The 18,271-nt window shown below is 48.2% G+C and overlaps 1 protein-coding gene across 1 annotated transcript in view; it reads right to left on the bottom strand.

The window, feature by feature from the left end:
• RAB7B (RAB7B, member RAS oncogene family) overlaps nt 1-5,824 on the bottom strand; it is a 71,313-nt gene extending 65,489 nt beyond the window's left edge. Inside the window, exons 1-2 of the mRNA XM_040423963.1 lie at nt 5,549-5,824; nt 3,140-3,198 (exon numbers count right to left, since the gene is read on the bottom strand). Coding sequence (XP_040279897.1) covers nt 3,140-3,192 — 53 coding nt within the window. The 5' untranslated portion in view covers nt 3,193-3,198; nt 5,549-5,824. The remainder of the gene's footprint in view (nt 1-3,139; nt 3,199-5,548) is intronic.
• Nucleotides 5,825-18,271: the final 12,447 nt, after the last annotated feature.

Raw genomic sequence — 18,271 nt, 5'->3', positions numbered from 1 at the left:
TACATTGCATCTTAGGAAGCTGCGCCTCAATAAAGAAAGGGCGTATCGTACAGGCGATAAAGTCCTCTACAAAGCTGCCAGATACAAACAGCAGAAGGCCATCACTGCCGCAAGAAACGATTATTCAAAAAGACTTGAAGAAAAATGTTCCACAATGGAGTCTACCACAATATGGAAGTCTCTACATCAAATTACCAGCTACAGAAGGAAAGCTCCATCATTAGATAACCTGCAGCTTGCAAATGAGTTAAACACATTCTATTGTAAGTTTGATACAACCAACAATAGCCATCGACTCCTAGTCAATTCGCATAATTTGTATCTCTGTTCCAACAGGCAAACCGAGCACTCCAGCCAGTCAACGTCTCCACCCGCTGCGGTGCCTCAGCATTTACACAACACAGGATGTCAGCCACAATCTGCTGACATGTCCCCAAAATGGCATCCACTATCATTATGCCAATTATTAAGTTATAAATAAATTAATATTAAGACTAAGCCGGCCCAGAGTCTGTGTCTGCAAAATGTTTGAAATTCTGCGCTGATCAGCTAGCCTTTGTTTTCACAGACATATTTTAATCATCTCTGGAACTCTCAATGGTCCCTGCTTGTTTTAAACGCTCAACTATTGTTCCAGTTCCTAAAAAATCTAAACCTACATGTCTAAATGACTATAGGCCTGTTGCCCTTACATCATTGGTCATGAAAGCATTTGAAAAACTGATAATGGCTTATCTGAAATCCATCACAGATCCCCTGCTGGACTCTCTGCAATTTGCCTACAGGTCTAATAGATCTGCAGATGATGCTGTAAACATGTGTATGCATTATGTACTAGAACATCTAGACTCCCCGGGAACCTATGCCAGAACTTTATTTGTGGATTTCAGCTCTGCATTTAATACCATAATACCATCGCTGCTACACAGCAATCTCTCCCACCTACGCATACCTGAGTCCATCTGCAAATGGATAACCAATTTCTTAACAGACAGGAGACAGCTGGTTAGACTTGGGAAACACACCTCAAGCTCTTTGACAGTCAGTACGGGAGCTCCCCAGGGCTGTGTGCTTTCCCCACTGCTCTACTCACTGTACACCAATGACTGCATCTCCACAGACCCATCTGTTAAGGTTCTGAAGTTTACTGATGACACAACAGTAGTTGGTCTCATACAAAATGGGGATGAGTCTGCATATAAGCATGACGTGGGTCAACTTTCCTCCTGGTGCAGCAACAACAACTTGGAACTTAATGCTCTTAAGACCATGGAGATGATAATAGACTTTAGGAGATCTTTCCCCCCAGCACATCCCCCTAATCATAAATGAATCTACAGTAACCCGAGTAGAGTCATTCAAGTTTCTTGGGACCACAATCTCCAACAACCTAAAGTGGAACAACAATACTGTCACTATCATCAAGAAAGTGCAACAGAGGATGTACCACCTACGGCAGCTAAAAAAGTTTGGCCCACCTCAAAAATGAATGGTGCAGTTCTACACCACGATCATCAAATCCATCATGACATCATCTATGACTGTATGGTTCGGTTCCTGCTCAGTATTAGAAAGGGTGAGACTGCAGCGCATCATCCGAACAACGGAAAGGATAATTGGCTGTAGCTTACCTTCCCTGCAGGATCTTCTCGCTAACAGGTGTAGAAAGAGAGTGGCTCAGTTTGCCTCAGACCCCTCTCACCCTGCTCACTCCATCTTCCAGTTTATGCCTTCAGGAGTGAGATACCGTTCAGTGGCTACTAAAACTTCGAGGCACAGGAACAGCTTTTTCCCTTGCTTAATGCAGAAACCACGCTAAAGCTGCTATGACTTGGAAGCATTACAGCATAGAACTGAAAACGAACCCTTCTCCCTGTTTATTGCCACTAAAACTTACATACTGTCCTTGTCCTGCACTATCCATACTGTCTGTCCTTGTACTGTTTTGTTTGTGTCTGTCAAGCAACTGCCAAGTCAAATTCCTTGCAAGTGCAAACTTATTTGGCCAAATAAATTAATTCTGATTGATTTTGATTGTTGACCTGGGCCTTTCAACTAATGTATAACATTTGTATGTATTTTAATGTAAGGTTTTAAAAATTATACGATTAGAGATAAGATAATTGTACTGTATATATGTATGCACAAACGTAAACATAAAACGTAAGTAAACTGCTGAGAACCAGTCATCTATGTAGGGATTTATTTACATTTATAGCTGAGGGGTGAACAGCCGACTAGGCTCCAAATTTGCTGGTGAGCTTCCTCAAGTCAGTAATGTCCTATATTCTGACTGCCGTTATTCAGAGGCTGTCACAAATACGGCTGTGTGAATAACCCCATAGACTACAATTGTTCTTAAAACGGTCACGTGGCCCTTATAAAAACGTCCATCACACAGTTGTGTGACTGTAGCCTAAGGCCTCATTCACACATACATGGATTTTCACGGACCACCTGCTGAGTGCACGAGCTCACATTGGTTGCTAGGAACGCTGTGCGCTTCGTGCCGCTGTACAGTAATACATTCGTATGATCTGATTCTATACTAATGTATTACTGTACAGCAGTGACGGCACAAAGCGCACGGTGTCATAGCAACCAATGACGCCGTGCGCTTGTGCACTCAGCACGATGGCAGGACGGGTTTTCATGGACCGTGGTCCGTGAAAATCCAAGTATGTGTGAATGAGGCCTTAGTCAAGTCACTGATTGGTAACAAAGGCAGAGCATTGCTTTAAAGGGGTTGTCCCATGACAACAACTTATTCCCTATCCACAGGATATGGGGTAAGTGTTTGATCAACAGGGGTCAGACCACGGTGGAATTCAACTCTGTAGGACTGCTGTAGATAGCCCAGTGGTCAGACACTTATTCTCTATCCTGTGGACCGGGGATACGTTGTTGGCATGAGACCATTTGTTTAAAAAATGCATGAACTTTGTAAATCTAAACTGTACAAGAAAATATTTCAAGTTTCCTTCATTTAAAAATGTATCAAAGTCACCCATGGCAATCACATTGCTTTTGAGGTTTTCCTGAGGCCCTCTAATCTCCCCTAACAGTATGCACTGTACTCATAGCAATGAAATGCCTGAGCATAGTAGTATTTTCAAAGAATATACTTTCTTGATCTTACCCCATAGGACCTATAATATTGATTTTCAGATCCACCTTCTGATTAGAATGCATGAAGAGCTGAAAGATGTAAAACAGGCGTATATTGTTAGAGTTATCATTTCTGCTTTTGAAATTTGAAAATTCATATATGTGAAATTATGTAATTTGGGAACATTTAAAGGGGTTATCCCATGAAAAGTATTACTACCGTATATACTCGAGTATAAGCCGACCCGAATATAAGCCGAGGCCCCTAATTTTACCCCCAAAAAATGGGAAAAATTATTGACTCGAGTATAAGACTTTGGTGGGAAATGCAGCTATAATGCAGAGTGTATGTGTATATAATGCACACACTCTACATTATATACACACATCTGCAAGAGGGTGACTCCGATTGATGGGAGTCTGACTCTGACTCCCTGTATTTAATGCAGAGCGTGTGCATTATATACACACACACTCTGCATTAAATACAGGGAGGGGAGGCTGTGCAGGGGCCGGTACTTACTGCCGGTGTAAATCTCGCGGTCTGCTCCCAGTGTAAATCTCGCGGCCCGCGTGTCTCGCGAGATTTACACTGGGAGCTTAAAGGGACACTGACAGGCCTTCTGAGCATAATTAGCTCTTTATATGCCCCCCTAGGTCTTATAATAAGTTTCCAATTCATATAAGTATTATCCCTGTGCGCATTGTAAAACGTTAAAAATAATCTTTATAATCACCTCTCCTCTCTGCCCAAGGGGAGTTCTTTGTGCCGCATTTGTGCCCAGCCGCGTCCCAACTGCCGGATCCTTAGACACGCCCATCTCATTAGTATTCACTTCGCTGGGCGGTATTTTCCTGTCCCCGACATTTGGAGATCCTGCGCATGCGCCCGGCACCCTCGCTCGCCGGGATCACATTGCGCCAAGTGAATACTAATGAGATGGGCGTGTCTAAGGATCCGGCAGTTGGGACGCGGCTGGGCACGAACGCCCCTTGGGCAGAAAGGACAGGTGATTATAAAGATTATTTTTAAAGTTTTACAATGCGCACAGGGATAATACTTATATGAATTGGAAACTTATAAGAACTAGGGGGGCATATAAAGAGCTAATTATGCTCAGAAGGCCTGTCAGTGTGCCTTTAACAGAGGTGCCGCGCGGACGTGCTGGGAGCTGACCGGAGCAGCTGTAAAGGTAAGTAACAGCTTCTCCGGCCCCCAACATGTCATGGTCTGTATTATGGCAATGTAAGTTGCCATAATACAGACCTAGACTCGAGTATAAGACGAGGGGGCTTTTTGAGCACAAAAATATGTGCCAAAAAACTCGTCTTATACTCGAGTATATACGGTATACAATGAATAGAGAATATTAAATGAAGTATTATTGCTATATGCATGCAATAAAAATATTGTTAGCTTTTTTATGTACTCTCTGGTAGTGCCCCCTGTGGCCGAAATTCACTTTCTCCTGCATTCAGTGGCGGACCAGACATGCTCTCTTCTCCGCTCTCTTTCTCCCTTCATTGCTGGTGTAGTGATCTCATAGCGACACAGTCCAGAAACCTTTCATTCATTCATCCCTACTTCAAAATTCATAAAAATATATAGCTATATCTCTCTCTACACAGTGGAGAAGGAAATTGAGGGGATGGTGGCATTACATAATATAGGGCTATTTATTAGTGGAATCTTTGGGGCTGCATGTGAGGGACTTTTTTCTATGTAGTGGAGGAAACAGAGCTTCTGTGAGGGCAGGATTGATAATAAATGACTGCCATGGACTCCTGTTAGATGCAGGCGCTTAATTGTCACATGGTACAGGCTACTGCCCACCCACAGAAAGTGAAGACACCAGAGCTGCAGATGGGTGAGTAAAAAAGCTAATGGTGAAAATTACACTGGAGAGTTGCATTTTATTTGCATTGATATAGTTAAAATATTGGTGTGCATTATTTTTTTATTCTTGGGATAACCCCTTTAAATTATGTTTTCCTGTAAACTCTACACAGAAAAAAAGTTGTCACCTTCCCACTGTATCACTTTCCTAACGTTTCCTGACTTTGGATTGGTAACTAATTACCTAAAGACAGCCTTTGCCTTTCTACCTACAGTCTTAGAATTCTTAGAAGGAGAAACTCACTTTTTACTCTTTTCTTCCTGGAAAACTGATAACATCTACAGTGACATTCCTTATTTACAATTAAAAGCAAAGGTACTATGGTACTAAGAAGATAAAATGGTATCTTCTTTTTCATTATGGCTACCAATTCCATAAGATATACAATATTATATATACTATATCATAATATTAATTGTGTCTTTGCCTTCAAACAACTAAGCCACATACAGTACTTGCTGTGTTTTTTCCCTTCAGGTGCCTTCAGGTTACCTTCATAAAGCAAGTAAAGACTGGTCTAGTTACTGAATTTTTGTACTCACCAAATACTGTTCTCTGTTTTCTCGGGCTCAAGCAGACACTGAGTATGAGAAGATTCTTCAAGTCTGTAGGGTCATCTAAGATCTTGGTTACCAGTGGCCTTCACGTCACTCATTCTCTGCTGTAAACTGACGGATGAAGCTGCTCTGCATTATATATTATCAGATCAGTCATAGCAGCAGCCTGTCTCCCTTTATGAGCCCCATTTACTCTTTTCCTTTTCCTCCTTTACGTAGTCTGTCACGGCTTTCCACCCTCCCTCCCTCCCTACTTATAAAGAGGATGGCTTCTACTGACAGCAGCAACAGATGTGGGAGGAGTAGAGTTTCATATGTGATCAGCCCTTGGGCTAAGGGATAGTCCAGCCTGAAATCTTACAGAACTTGTACTTGAAAGAATGAGTTGTTGCAAACCTAACCTCCGGTTAGGCAGGGAGGCCCTTCCATCTAGTTACTATATATAGCTTAGATGTTTGCAATAGTTTACAACATACAGTACAATGCAAAGGGTAAAATCTATGGTCAAACCTGGGAAAAACGCCATGGCAAAACCCACTGTAGAACATTCAGTTTTTGCTACAAATTTTGGGAGCTTGTCCTCAACAACAACAAAAACTTGTATTATTATCTTTTGTGGAAGGGAATGAGTCAAGTACCTGTATCTAGTGGTTACTCATCTCTTCAGGCTCCAGCACTGGGTGTGGGGTCGCTAACACACAGAGGGAGTACACACATACACAACATGTATACACATATACACACATACACACACAAAAAATGTATATATGTAGCACATACACACGCATATATACAGCATCTACACATAAGTACAATCACTAAAATAAATACAGACCCCAGACCAGACCGCAGTGCAGAGTTGACACCCTATTGTACTACATTTTTCTACTGGGCAACTGAACCAGAAATCATGGATGGCCCAAAAGTTTTTTTAAAGACATACACTCTGATGCTTTTTAAAGACTGCAGCCCTAATCATATCCTCAACATAATCACCTTGAATCACAGAGATCCCCAAATTAAAGAGGCTGTCCAATATTTAAAAAAACTGGTGGCACCATGTGAAATAAATTCCTGAATAGCCCCTTTAATCCAAACCCCTTCCTCAGAGCCCTGTGCAGTGTCCATATATACTGAGTAGATGCAGAGAATCATTATTCCCAGTATACAGGAAAAGAGAAGTGGTACTGTGCAAAGTCTAGACATACAGAATAAAATGTGGTACTGAGAATTGCATCCAATATACAGGACAAGAGAAGTGGTACTGTGCAGTGTCCATATATACAGAAAAAGAGAAGATAGTGAGAATTACACCCAGTATACAGGATAAGAAATATGGTACTGTGCAGTGTCCATATATACAGAATATGAGGAGATACTGAGGAACTCTTTTTTAATTTTATACAAAAATACAAAAACGTTGCCATAAAATTTTCCAAACAAGGTATAAAGTATATACACTTACCCTACTGGCCCAGCTACATGCATACTATCTCATTCATACCTACTAAAAAAAGGAGAAAATGAAACCTAGCCTAACGTAAACATCCGATCCGGCTGAGCCCCGACTATATACAAATTTATACAAATTGCTCAGAACAGAAAATAAATTACAACTTCTTACAATAAAAAATAATAAACATAAAATAATCATAATAAAAATATCAAATAACTATATTTTATTTATTTTTTTATATATTTTTATTATTTTTTTTATTTTTTTATTACACACATATATGAGAAAACATTTTTGTAACCTATACTAACCCTACCAATCTATCTATCCCATCACCTTCACCCAGGGCCAACCTCCGCCTCTTGTCCCTTTATGAGGCCAGCCCTTCCACCACCACCCACACCCAGCCCCTCGCCTCATGTCCTCCTATGTCCGCATAGTCCAGGGCTGGATGCAGGTCTCCCCACACAAAAATATGAACCCCCCCACCCCATCCCACCCAACCTAACTACACCCCACTTACCCTATAATACAATATATACATCTTATAACAACCATATCAATCTATACAAACCAATATTAAAATCCACCCGAAGGCCCAAGTTCAGTCATTTGCAAACCTTTCTTCAAAAACTCATCTTAAATACAAAACAAAAACTTAATGTGAAAGCCTCAGCCCAACACCAGGAAAAGTGCTACTGAGGCTAAGGCACATCAAAGGTGAAGCCTCTCCAGAGGTAAGAGACCCCATCCGTACCCACCTTCTCGCACTCAAGAGAGCGAACCTTCGCCAGGTCACCTAGAATGTTCCTACACACCTCTTCCACAGGGAGGACTTTCTGCTGGGTTGAAACTAAACACCGTGCGTTCCATGTGAAGTACCTGATCACTATGCTAACTATAAAAGCTGTGCATGGGTCCCTTCTTCCCAAACCTTTGAATGCTCCATAAGCCCATTCCGCATAGGAGAGGTTGGCTAGCCTAGGCCAGCCAATGGATGCACCCACCCGTTTGTATACCTCTGTATTAAAGGGACACTGAAGCAGGAAGTGCTCCATACTTTCCAGTATGTCGCCACACTCCTCCCGGGGACAACCCCTTTCATCAGAGTTCCTATACTTCAAGTTGTCCCTTACATACAGCTTCCCGTGAAAGCAGCGCCAAGCCAAGTCCCAAAACTTCAAGGGGATCCTTGCCGAATTTAACAACTGTAACCCCTTGTCTAGATCCCGGCTTGGGCAATCCTTAAGGGCCAGGGGCTTCCAGAAGTGGGTCAACAAGACCCTCTCGTCAAGGGATCTCCTTGACTGGGTCTTGATTTCCCTCACTCCCAAACCCCACTGGCGGATCACCTTCAGAATCGGGGTGACATAAGATATCCGGAAGATATCCGTGAGGTGTACGCAAATCCTTCCCTTGCCCTCCTGTCTCCCACTCCTGGAAGAAAGGCCGAAACCAACCCCTGCAAGAGACTACCCACGGAGGAGCCCTCTCTTTCCAGAGGTTTGCCAGGTTGATCTTAACAAAGGTGTTCACAAGGAACACCACTGGGTTGACCATACCCAACCCCCCTAATCTCCTCGTACGGTATGTCACCTCTCTCTTGACTAGGTTCAGCCTATTCCCCCATAATAGTTGGAAGAACAGACTGTAAACCCGAGTCCAGAGAGGTTCTGGCAAGACACATACACTGGCCAAATAGATAAGCAAAGGGAGAAGGTAAGTCTTGATCAGGTTCACCCTTTCCCTGAGGGTCAAAGACCAACCCTTCCACTGGTCAACCTTCTGAGCGGCGATCGTGAGCCTGCTGTCCCAATTTTGGGTGGGATAATCCCCATGGCCGAATTGAACGCCTAGGACTTTGGCTGACGACTGGGGCTCTGGGAGGGTGTCCGGGAGACCGAAAGATGGATCACCCCCTCCCAGCCAGAGACTCTCACACTTATCCCGGTTAATCATGGACCCGGAGACTTCCGAGTAGCGTTCTACCTCCGACATCACGTATTCCGCCTCCCCTCCCGAGGACACGAAAACAGTGACATCATCGGCATACGCCACCACCCTCAGAGTGGCTTCTGGCTCCTCCAGACTCATCCTGACTCCCGCTAACGGTCCCCGATCAATCCTCCTAATAAAAGGATCAATCGCAAACACGTATAAGAGCGGGCTCAATGGACAACCCTGGCGGACTCCAGACCCGACCTCAAAAGGGCTGCCAGACCAACCGTTCACCAGCGGGAAACTCTCTGCCCCTGCATACAAGATCTTTAACCAATCGACAAACCCTCCCGGCAGGCCATATTTCAGAAGGACTGCCCAGAGGTACTCGTGGTTAACCCGATCAAAAGCCTTTGCCTGATCTAAAGCCAACATGTACCCCTTCCAGTTACCCGCCCTACTCTGCTCCACTGCCTCTCGGACACCGAGCACAGCACTAAACGTGCTTCGGCCTGGAACTGAGCAATGTTGGGTCTCCGAAAGGAGCCGGGGCGCAAACTGCGCCAGGATCTTTCTGTCCGTATTGAGAAGCGCTATGGGACGCCAATTCTCAATACGGCCCGGATCTTTACCCTTTGATATAAGGATCAGAGCTGACCTCCTCATTGACTTCGGCAGAGCACCCGAGGAAAGGCACTCATTGAATACCTTAGTCAAGAGGGGAACCAAGGAGTCCTTAAAGGTCTTATAAAACTCGGATGTTAAGCCATCCGGGCCTGGCGACTTCTTTAGGGCAAGCCCTTTGATCGCCAGGCTGACTTCCTCTTCTCTGATTTCTTCTATCAAAACGCCAAGAGAGAGGTCTACTCTTGACTCAGGGATGGTTTCAGCCAGGAAAGCCGAAATCCTGTCCCGATTCAGATCCTTCTTCCTCAAGAGGCACGAGTAGAAGGACTTGATGATTTCCAAGATCCCTGATCTGGACCTATCCAGAGATCCTGTACCATCGACCAGTCCCGTCACCAACTTACTTTTCACTGACATCTTACAGTTTCTGTAAGGGTCGGGCGAGCGGTACTTCCCGAAATCCCTCTCAAAAACCAAAGATGTGTGCCTATCGTACTGGCACCTCTTAAGCAAAGATTTCATATCCTCTCGGCTACCTCCAGTCGAGACCAGTTGTTCGAGTTTCCTCCTCAGACCCTGATACAAGCGGTACTTGTTCAGGGACCTGAGGCTCGAGAGCTGGCGGAAGAATTTTGCCACCCGATCTTTGAATATCTCCCACCACTCAGACTTAGTGTCACAAAGATCCAGCAACTCTACCTGACTCTGAAGGAAGTCCTTAAAGGATTGTCTCACCTCTGCTTCCTCCAGGAGGGCCGAATTTAGCTTCCAATAGCCTCTTCCCATTTGGGGGGATTCTGCAACATTCAAAGAGAACATAATCATACAGTGATCAGAGAATTCCACCTCTACCACCTCTAAAGGTGAAAAGGTAGTCTCCTCCTTTAAATAAAACCTGTCTATTCTAGACCTAATCTGACTACCTCTATAATTTTTATTTTAATATTAATTAAGTGAAACCACCGTGGCCTGGGGTGTGCCTAATGTGGACATCCACCAGGCGAGCCTCGCTAGCTATGCTATTCAGGGATACACTATCATAAGGTCTTGGGACCTTGTGACTGTATTAAAGTCCCCGCCAAAGACCACCTGCCGACTCGTAAAAAGGAAAGGTTTGATCCTCATAAAGAGACGCTTCCGATCCCACCTGGTTTGGGGACCATAGATGTTTATCAGGCGAAGCTCTTGACCCTTCATGAGGACATCTAAAATCAAACACCTCCCCATTTCTAACTCAATCACTCGTCGGCTTTCTACTGGTGCGGTAAAAAGAACCGCCACTCTGCTATACGGCTCAGCCGCAAGAGACCAATATGATGGACCGCACCTCCACTCCTTTTTTGCTTTATATACAGCCGCCAAATCTGGCAGCCTGGTCTCTTGCAAAAATAAAATGTCAGCTTCAACCCGGCTGAGAAAATCAAAGGCTGCAAACCTAGCCGCATCTGATTTAATACTGGCGACATTAATGGTCGCCAGAGTCAACGGAGTGAGTGCCGCCCTATAGAGTGATTAAGTTAGACGGCCTTCTTCCTTCCCTTCCCCTTCTTGTTCTTCTTCTTACCCCTCTTGGGGCTACCCCCTAAGGTGGCACGATCTCTTTTGAGAGAGACAGTGGTGTCCATCTCATTAGTCACCACCGCCTCCCCCTTCGCACCACCCTTGTCATTCCCATTCCCAGTGTCTGGACCCGCCCCACCTCCCGAAGACCTTGCATCCTCACCGGAGGGAGGCGCGGGCCCTTCCAGAGGCTCCTTCTCTTGCCCCTCCGGCTCCCCACCTTCAACCTCCTCCCCGGAAGAAGAGGAGGCGGAGATCTCATCCAAGGTGAGGTACCGGTTGGAAAGATCCAGGGGAAGAGAGTCAGGATTAGAGAGGTCCAGGGGGGAGCTGGCTTTGCCTTCCACAGGCACTCTAGTCGGGCTAGATCTTTTTTTGGTCAGACGTTTCCTTCTTGTTCTTTTAGACTCTGTCTCACTCCCCTCTGTTGCACTCTCGTAGCAAGAGGACAGAGTCACCTCGGAACGGTCTAGTCTCCTGAGTTCCTCATTCCCCTCGATATCCCCCAGGGTCTCAGCTCTAGGAGAGGCATTCTCTTGGGAGGGCACAGGCATCACCCCAGGATGGGGTTCCACCTGCCCCCTCTCCATTTGACGCCTCTCCCTCCGTCTCTGCTGGGACGGGCCGTCTTTTCTCTTCATCGACCCCACTGCCCTGTCGCCTTCGCCAGCACTCGCCTCGGCGGTGGGGGCCTCCCGGCTCGCCTCCGCGCGTGCACGAGCCACGTTGGCGACAGAGCGAGGGCAACGACTGAACGGGTGCCCTAGCTCACCACACAGGTTGAATCTAATCTGCCCACAAGATGCAGCTAGATGGCCTTCACCCCCGCACAATGCGCACCTCTGCACTTGGCAGCTGGCGCTGAAGTGCGAAGGGCTGCCGCACTTGTAACACAGCTTAGGCTGCCCCCTGTAGAACACCATGATCCTATCCCGACCAAGGAAAGCAGATGATGGTATGTGGGAAACCGACCCCCCTTAATGTTTCAACTTAATCTGAAACGTCCAGGCAACCGACCAGATGCCAAACTCATCCAGGTTCTTGCTAGGAAGACCCTGGACGTCCCCGTACCTGCTCAACCAGGTCAAGATGTCAACACAAGAAAGTGACTCGTTACGGGTGAGAACGGTCACCTTCTTGACCTCATTCTGGTGGGTTATCGCTTGCACAAAAAACCCCTGCCAGTCCGGCTGGTCTTTTGCCAGTTCATACCCAGACCAGAAAAGTTCAAGACCCTCTGGCCGGGCAAAACTGACATCAAACTCCCGGGTGCCATACGGATGTATCAGGGCAAAGATGTCACATGCCCTGATGCCCATCCGAAAGAGAAGCTCTGCCACCCTCTTCCTGGTAGGGCACGCTTCATTGCCTCTCCACTTCAGACAGACAACATTCCGCCTGGTTGACCCGGGGCCGGTTGTGAGTGAGGACCAGGTGGTCTCGCCCCCGCCTTGCTCTCGGAAGGCACGCAGGCCATGCCTGTCTATCCAGAAGGATAGATCCACCTGCTGCCCCCCTACTGTAATGGAATTCTCCCCTCTCCTAAGAGCTTCTAGAAGTTGCCGCTGCAAGTTACCGTCACCAGACATTGGTAATGGGGAGGACAATGGGGACCGCCCCTCCCCCCCTGCGCCGGCGACCACACCAGCATAACTTCTGCCAGGCGTAACCGACGCAGGAGGGGCAGCCGGACCGGGCCCACCCCCACCCCCCCAGACCTATCTACAGCAGGTGCCACTCCAGACCCCTCTGAAGGGGCTACATGAGGCGCACCGGCCACTTGTACAGTGGGCGGCCGACCTCCAACATTCACCCCTCCATCAGGGCCCAGGGCAACACCACTAACAAAAACTGTATTTACACAAGTGACCACTTCTTCAGTGGCCACTACCGCACTCTCCCCTCCCCCCACACACACTGCTGGGCCAGAGGGGACAGAGGTCACGTTATTCGTTTTGTCCAGCATTTCCTTACTGGACACATTTTTAACAGTCTTTCCTGATTTTTCGGGCCGGCGGGCTGTAGAACCACTGGTCCCAGCCACGCCGGCCTTATCCACTTGACGGACAGTGCAGGAGGGAGGGGCGGTGCGCACCACACTTGCATCAGGACCGCCCCCTCCCTCTCTGCCTACAGACACACTGCTTTGAGTTCCTTTGTGGATATCCAAAGCCCCACCCCCTCCACCCCTGACCACTCCCACTGCACCTCCACTCCCCGCCGCCACGACAATACCAGCGGAAGGGACTGAAGCGGAGCAGACCGGGGCAGAGGAACCCCGGCAAGGATTTGGGCATACAACCTGGGAGGGGCGGAGGCAGCCACCTCGCACCCTCCCCCTGCAACTCCGGATCAGGACACCGCTGTACCCGCGGCCGCACCCCCCCCACCCCCAGCCACCTCCACCACCCCCAGCCCCCCGTCCCCCACCGCCATGCCAAAACCGACAGGGGGGACTGCAGGGCGCACGGGAGCGGCGAAGCAGACCGGGGCAGAGGAGGCAGACCCCAGGACAGGGATCCCGGCAACGACCTCTGCAAGGGGGGCAGTGGCAGCCACACCGCCCCGCCGCACCTCCACCCGGCACTTGTTGAGTGCCCCAGCAGAGGCGGACGGAGCCATCTGACCACCAACCATGCCCCCCGCGCCACCCGCCCCGGGATCCTTCCTGTCTGGCCCCTCCTGCTTCTCCTCACCGCCCCTGTTACCGCAAACAGGGACGGCGTCCTGCACCATCTTTGCCACGTCTGTCTCTCCACTCCTACGCACCGATCCCACAGCAGAGACCGGGCCAGGGAGGATGGTGGGGTTTGTGCCCTGAGCTGGCTTTTCAGCTGGCCCAGGGCACGCAGGGTGGGTCACATAGACATACCTCACCTCTGGCTTTAATGTCTTTGCCTTTCTCTTCTTTCCTATTGGCTCATCTTCAGGTAATTCATTACCAAAGCAAATGTCCTCACGAATTTTGGGGGACTCCAGGTGGCGTATTTCGGCCATAAGCTGCCCCCCAACTCTGCTGTTCTCACTGTACCCGCCTTCTTCATCAGAACTAGTGGGGGGCAGGCATACCTGCTCTGCGGTGATGCCAGTTTCCGCAGGTTGCCCCCCCATGTCCGACTCTTCCTCCTCACTAGAGGAGTCATCTTCCTGCTGTTTTTGGTTTCCAGCCATTTCATTAAACCTTTGATCATTCATGAGCTTTTCCTTAAAGGGACCACTGTTATCCAGAATGGCCCCCATTCTTTCCTGCAGCTCTTTAATAACTTCTTTTAAGACTTTTATTTTTCTTGATATTTCTGGCCTGTTTTTTCTGTCTGCTTTGTCCACCTTCCCCCTCTCAAGCTTTAGGTTCTTCCTCACCTTCTTGAGGGTCCTATTGGCTTCCTCGTACTCCCGGAGGTAGGCCGTGATCCGGGAGCTGTAAACGGCGATTAGTTCCCGGGGCTTCATGTTGCCCCAGTCAGCCTCAACCGGAACCGTCCCATCCCCAGGAGCACTCCGCGTACCTCTTGGAGGGCTACTGTCCGCCCTCCTGGAACTGCCGGCGATGAACACGGCTTCACCTCCGGGGGCTGCAGGGGCCGCTGCACCACGACTCCTGCTGGATCTTCTGACCCCCGAGGCGGAAGATGGAACTGAGGCCGGTAGCTCACCTCCCCTACCTCCCGCCGGCCTACCCCGGGAAGCAGGATCCTGGGTCTTCAGTCGCTTCATGGCCCAGGACCCTACCAGCTCCCTGGGGAGAGAGAGGCAGGGCCTGGGCTGGGAAAGGTGGAAAAATCCCTGGAAGTGGCTGGACAATCAGTAGGAGCTCTTCCACACAGGACCACACCCGTCCACTGGCTCCTGCACACTGAGGATTACACCCAGTATACAGGATGGGGGAAGTGGTACTATGCAGTGTCCATATACTGTATACAGATTAAGAGAAGATTCTGAGAATACCACCCTGTATACAAGACAAGAGAAGTTGTACTGTGCAGTATCCATATATACAGAATAAGAGCAGATACTGATATATATATATATTGAGAAGCCAGTGTAGAGGATGGGTGTGGCAGTGGCCGTGTTCAAGGGTTGTGTCATAGTAAACTCCCTCAGGCCATTGCTTCCCGGGGATAAGGTACAGTCGAAATGTAGTACTGAAGAATGAGACAAGAGTTAAATGTAACAAAGTCTCTTTTACTAAGTGCAATGTAGAATTTTAAATGCATACAGTAGCAGCAGGCTTTAGTGCAATTCTTCTCTGGCACCAGTAAGGATATGGAGGCAGGTTGGTTGGTGGGAATTCAGCACTTAGGTGATACTGACCTACTGGTAGTATGGTGATAGCTGCAATCCCTCACCTTGAGGAAGTGTCTTTAATGCTGGTGGTAGCAGTTCCCTCTGCCGTCTGGAGTCTCAAGATTTTGCTTAAGAAAAGTTGGTTTGGTTCTCTCTGGAAAATCTGTATCAGGAGCAGGAGCTCTGCAGGTTTCTTCCTCTCCCTTCTGTCTCTAGACAAGAACTCCCCCTCTTGGCAGACACAGGACCAGCTAACTCCTCCCAAGAGGGGAGGAACAGCCCTGTTCCTTGCCAATCTTTGCCATCCATTTCTTGCTGGGAACTATGGCCAGAAGCAAACAATAAAATCAGGGGCGTAGCTAGAAATGCATGGGCCCCATAGCAAATAAAAATTATGCCCCCCCCCCCCCCATAACAGTGTCCCTGACAGTGACTGACCCCCAACAGGGGGTGGAGGCCGACAACTATTGTAAGACGGACCCCGCGTTCCTTATGTAAGTGAGCTTAAAGGGAACCTGTCACCAAAAAATCACTTATTAAGCTGTTAATAGTACCTTATAGTGCTGCATAGTAGTTTCCTAATGCACTTTTTCTTCATTTAGCCTCCTTGAGAAATCGATGTTTTATTCAGCCGCTGCCCCGTGCTTCAAGTCAGGTTTGAAGTCAAGGGGGCAGTGGCCTAGGCGTCTCCAATCCTGCTCTCCCCGCCTCCCGCCGCCTTTATTGACACGCCGGATCTCAGTGCCGGGACCGCGCTCCCAGCCCGCATGCGCAGTAAAGGGCTGCTGTAGCCTGTAGCGCGATCCCGGCTCCGGCTCGTACACTCAGCCGGCTTCAGTTTCGCTACTGCGCATGCGCCCGCCAGCCTTACATACTAGCGCAGTTACAGAAGATGCTGGGCGCATGCGCAGTAGCGAAACTGAAGCCGGCTGAGTGTACGAGCCGGAGCCGGGATCGCGCTACAGGCTACAGCAGCCCTTTACTGCGCATGCGGGCTGGGAGCGCGGTCCCGGCACTGAGATCCGGTGTGTCAATAAAGGCGGCGGGGAGAGCAGCATTGGAGACGCCTAGGCCGCTGCCCCCTTGACTTCAAACCTGACTTGAAGCAGGGGGCAGCGGCTGAATAAAACATTGATTTCTCAAGGAGGCTAAATGCGGCTAAATTAAGAAAAAGTGCATTAGGAAACTACTATGCACCACTATAAGGTACTACATACTAGTACATACTTTGCACAAGTTTATTATTTACAACTTAAAGGGAACCTGTCACCAAAAAAATCGCTTATTAAGCTGTTAATAGTATTTTTTGGTGACAGGTTCCCTTTAAGTTGTAAATAATAAACTTGTGCAAAGTATGTACTAGTATGTATACTACTATCTAATAATCCTTATCTATCAGTTGACACTTCACTAACTTACTGGGGACAGTCAGGACTCCTCTCCACTCCAGACTTTTTCTTTTTACTGTGGCAGACTGCTGGCAGTGCACAAAAGATCAGAATCCATTCACTTCTGTATTGATGACTGATCCTGAAGATCAATTAGGCACACTGGGTGCGGGGGGGCGGGCAGGCAGGCTCCTGCTCTTCACATTCAAAATAGGCAGCCGGCGGCAGCGTAACGTGACGTCACTCACTCCGTCACGCCGCACGTGCATGGCTGGCAGTGCAGGAGGCGGAGCACAGGGGTGTGATTAGGCTGTGCCCAGGCACACCTCGTGCGCACGCCTATGGGTACGCCCCTGTTCCGGCCCCCTCCACCACCTACCTCATCTTCTGCCCCGGGCCCGTCTGCTCCAGTCCTGAGTCCTGACTTGACGCGGCTTCCCCCCAGCCAGGCCTGAGCTGCGGACCGCCCACGCCCCACCCACTACACTGGGCGGGGGGTCGGGCCTGGCTGTCAGTGCCTGTGTGTGTGTTAATAAAAAAATAAATAAATAAATAAAATAAAATAAAAATGAATGCGATCCGGACAGGCCCCCAGTGGCGTAGGGCCCCATAGCCACTGCTATGGTTGCTATGGCGATCCCTACGCCACTGAATAAAATACATAATACATGGCAATACAAACTATGTACAAATTGTAGTACCCCCAAGTCTGAGGTTCTACATGTATACAGAACAAAAGCACTATATTATTATTGTATATTTTAAAGCGCCATTAATTCCATGGCGCTGTACATCCAGACTGGTTACACAAATTTAAAAATTCAATAAACATAAACTATTAACAGACTGGTACAGAGGGGTAGAGGACAATGCCTGCAACAATTTACAATCTAGAAGGGAAGGGGAGAACACAGTAGGTGAGGGTATAGGCTGCTCGTCTGTCTGTGTGGTGGCAGCATGCTCATTGCAGATGGTAGGCTTTTCTGAAAAGGTGGGTTTTCAGGTTACTCTTGAAGGTTTGGATGTTGGGGGAGAGTCTGATGTGCGGGGGTAGTGAGTTCCAGAGTAGGGGAGAGACATATGAGAAATCTTGTAGTAGATTGTGGGAAGAACAGATGAGAGAAGTACAGAGGAGGAGCTCCTGTGAGGATCTGAGATTACATGTGGGGATGTATTGAGAAAGCAGGTCAGAGATATAAGGAGAGGACAGGTTGTGGATGGCCTTATATGTAATTGTAAGCAGGTTTTTTTTTCTGGCGCAACGCCCCGGAACGGCGTTCCGCCACCTATTTTACCCCGCCCCGCCCCCCTTTAGTTACTGGGCCCAGCCGGCCCGCTGCTTAGCTGTCTGTGCTGCGGCGGTGCAGGGGAGGGAGAGGCGTGTCCCTTCCCCTTCCTCTGATAGGCTGCAGGCACTTAATGGCACATGATGGGGGGGGGGCTTAATGGCACATG

The sequence above is a fragment of the Bufo bufo genome, chromosome 3 (assembly GCF_905171765.1).
Source record: "Bufo bufo chromosome 3, aBufBuf1.1, whole genome shotgun sequence".
Lineage (NCBI taxonomy): Eukaryota > Metazoa > Chordata > Amphibia > Anura > Bufonidae > Bufo > Bufo bufo.
This window is presented reverse-complemented; position numbering and strand designations above follow the sequence as displayed.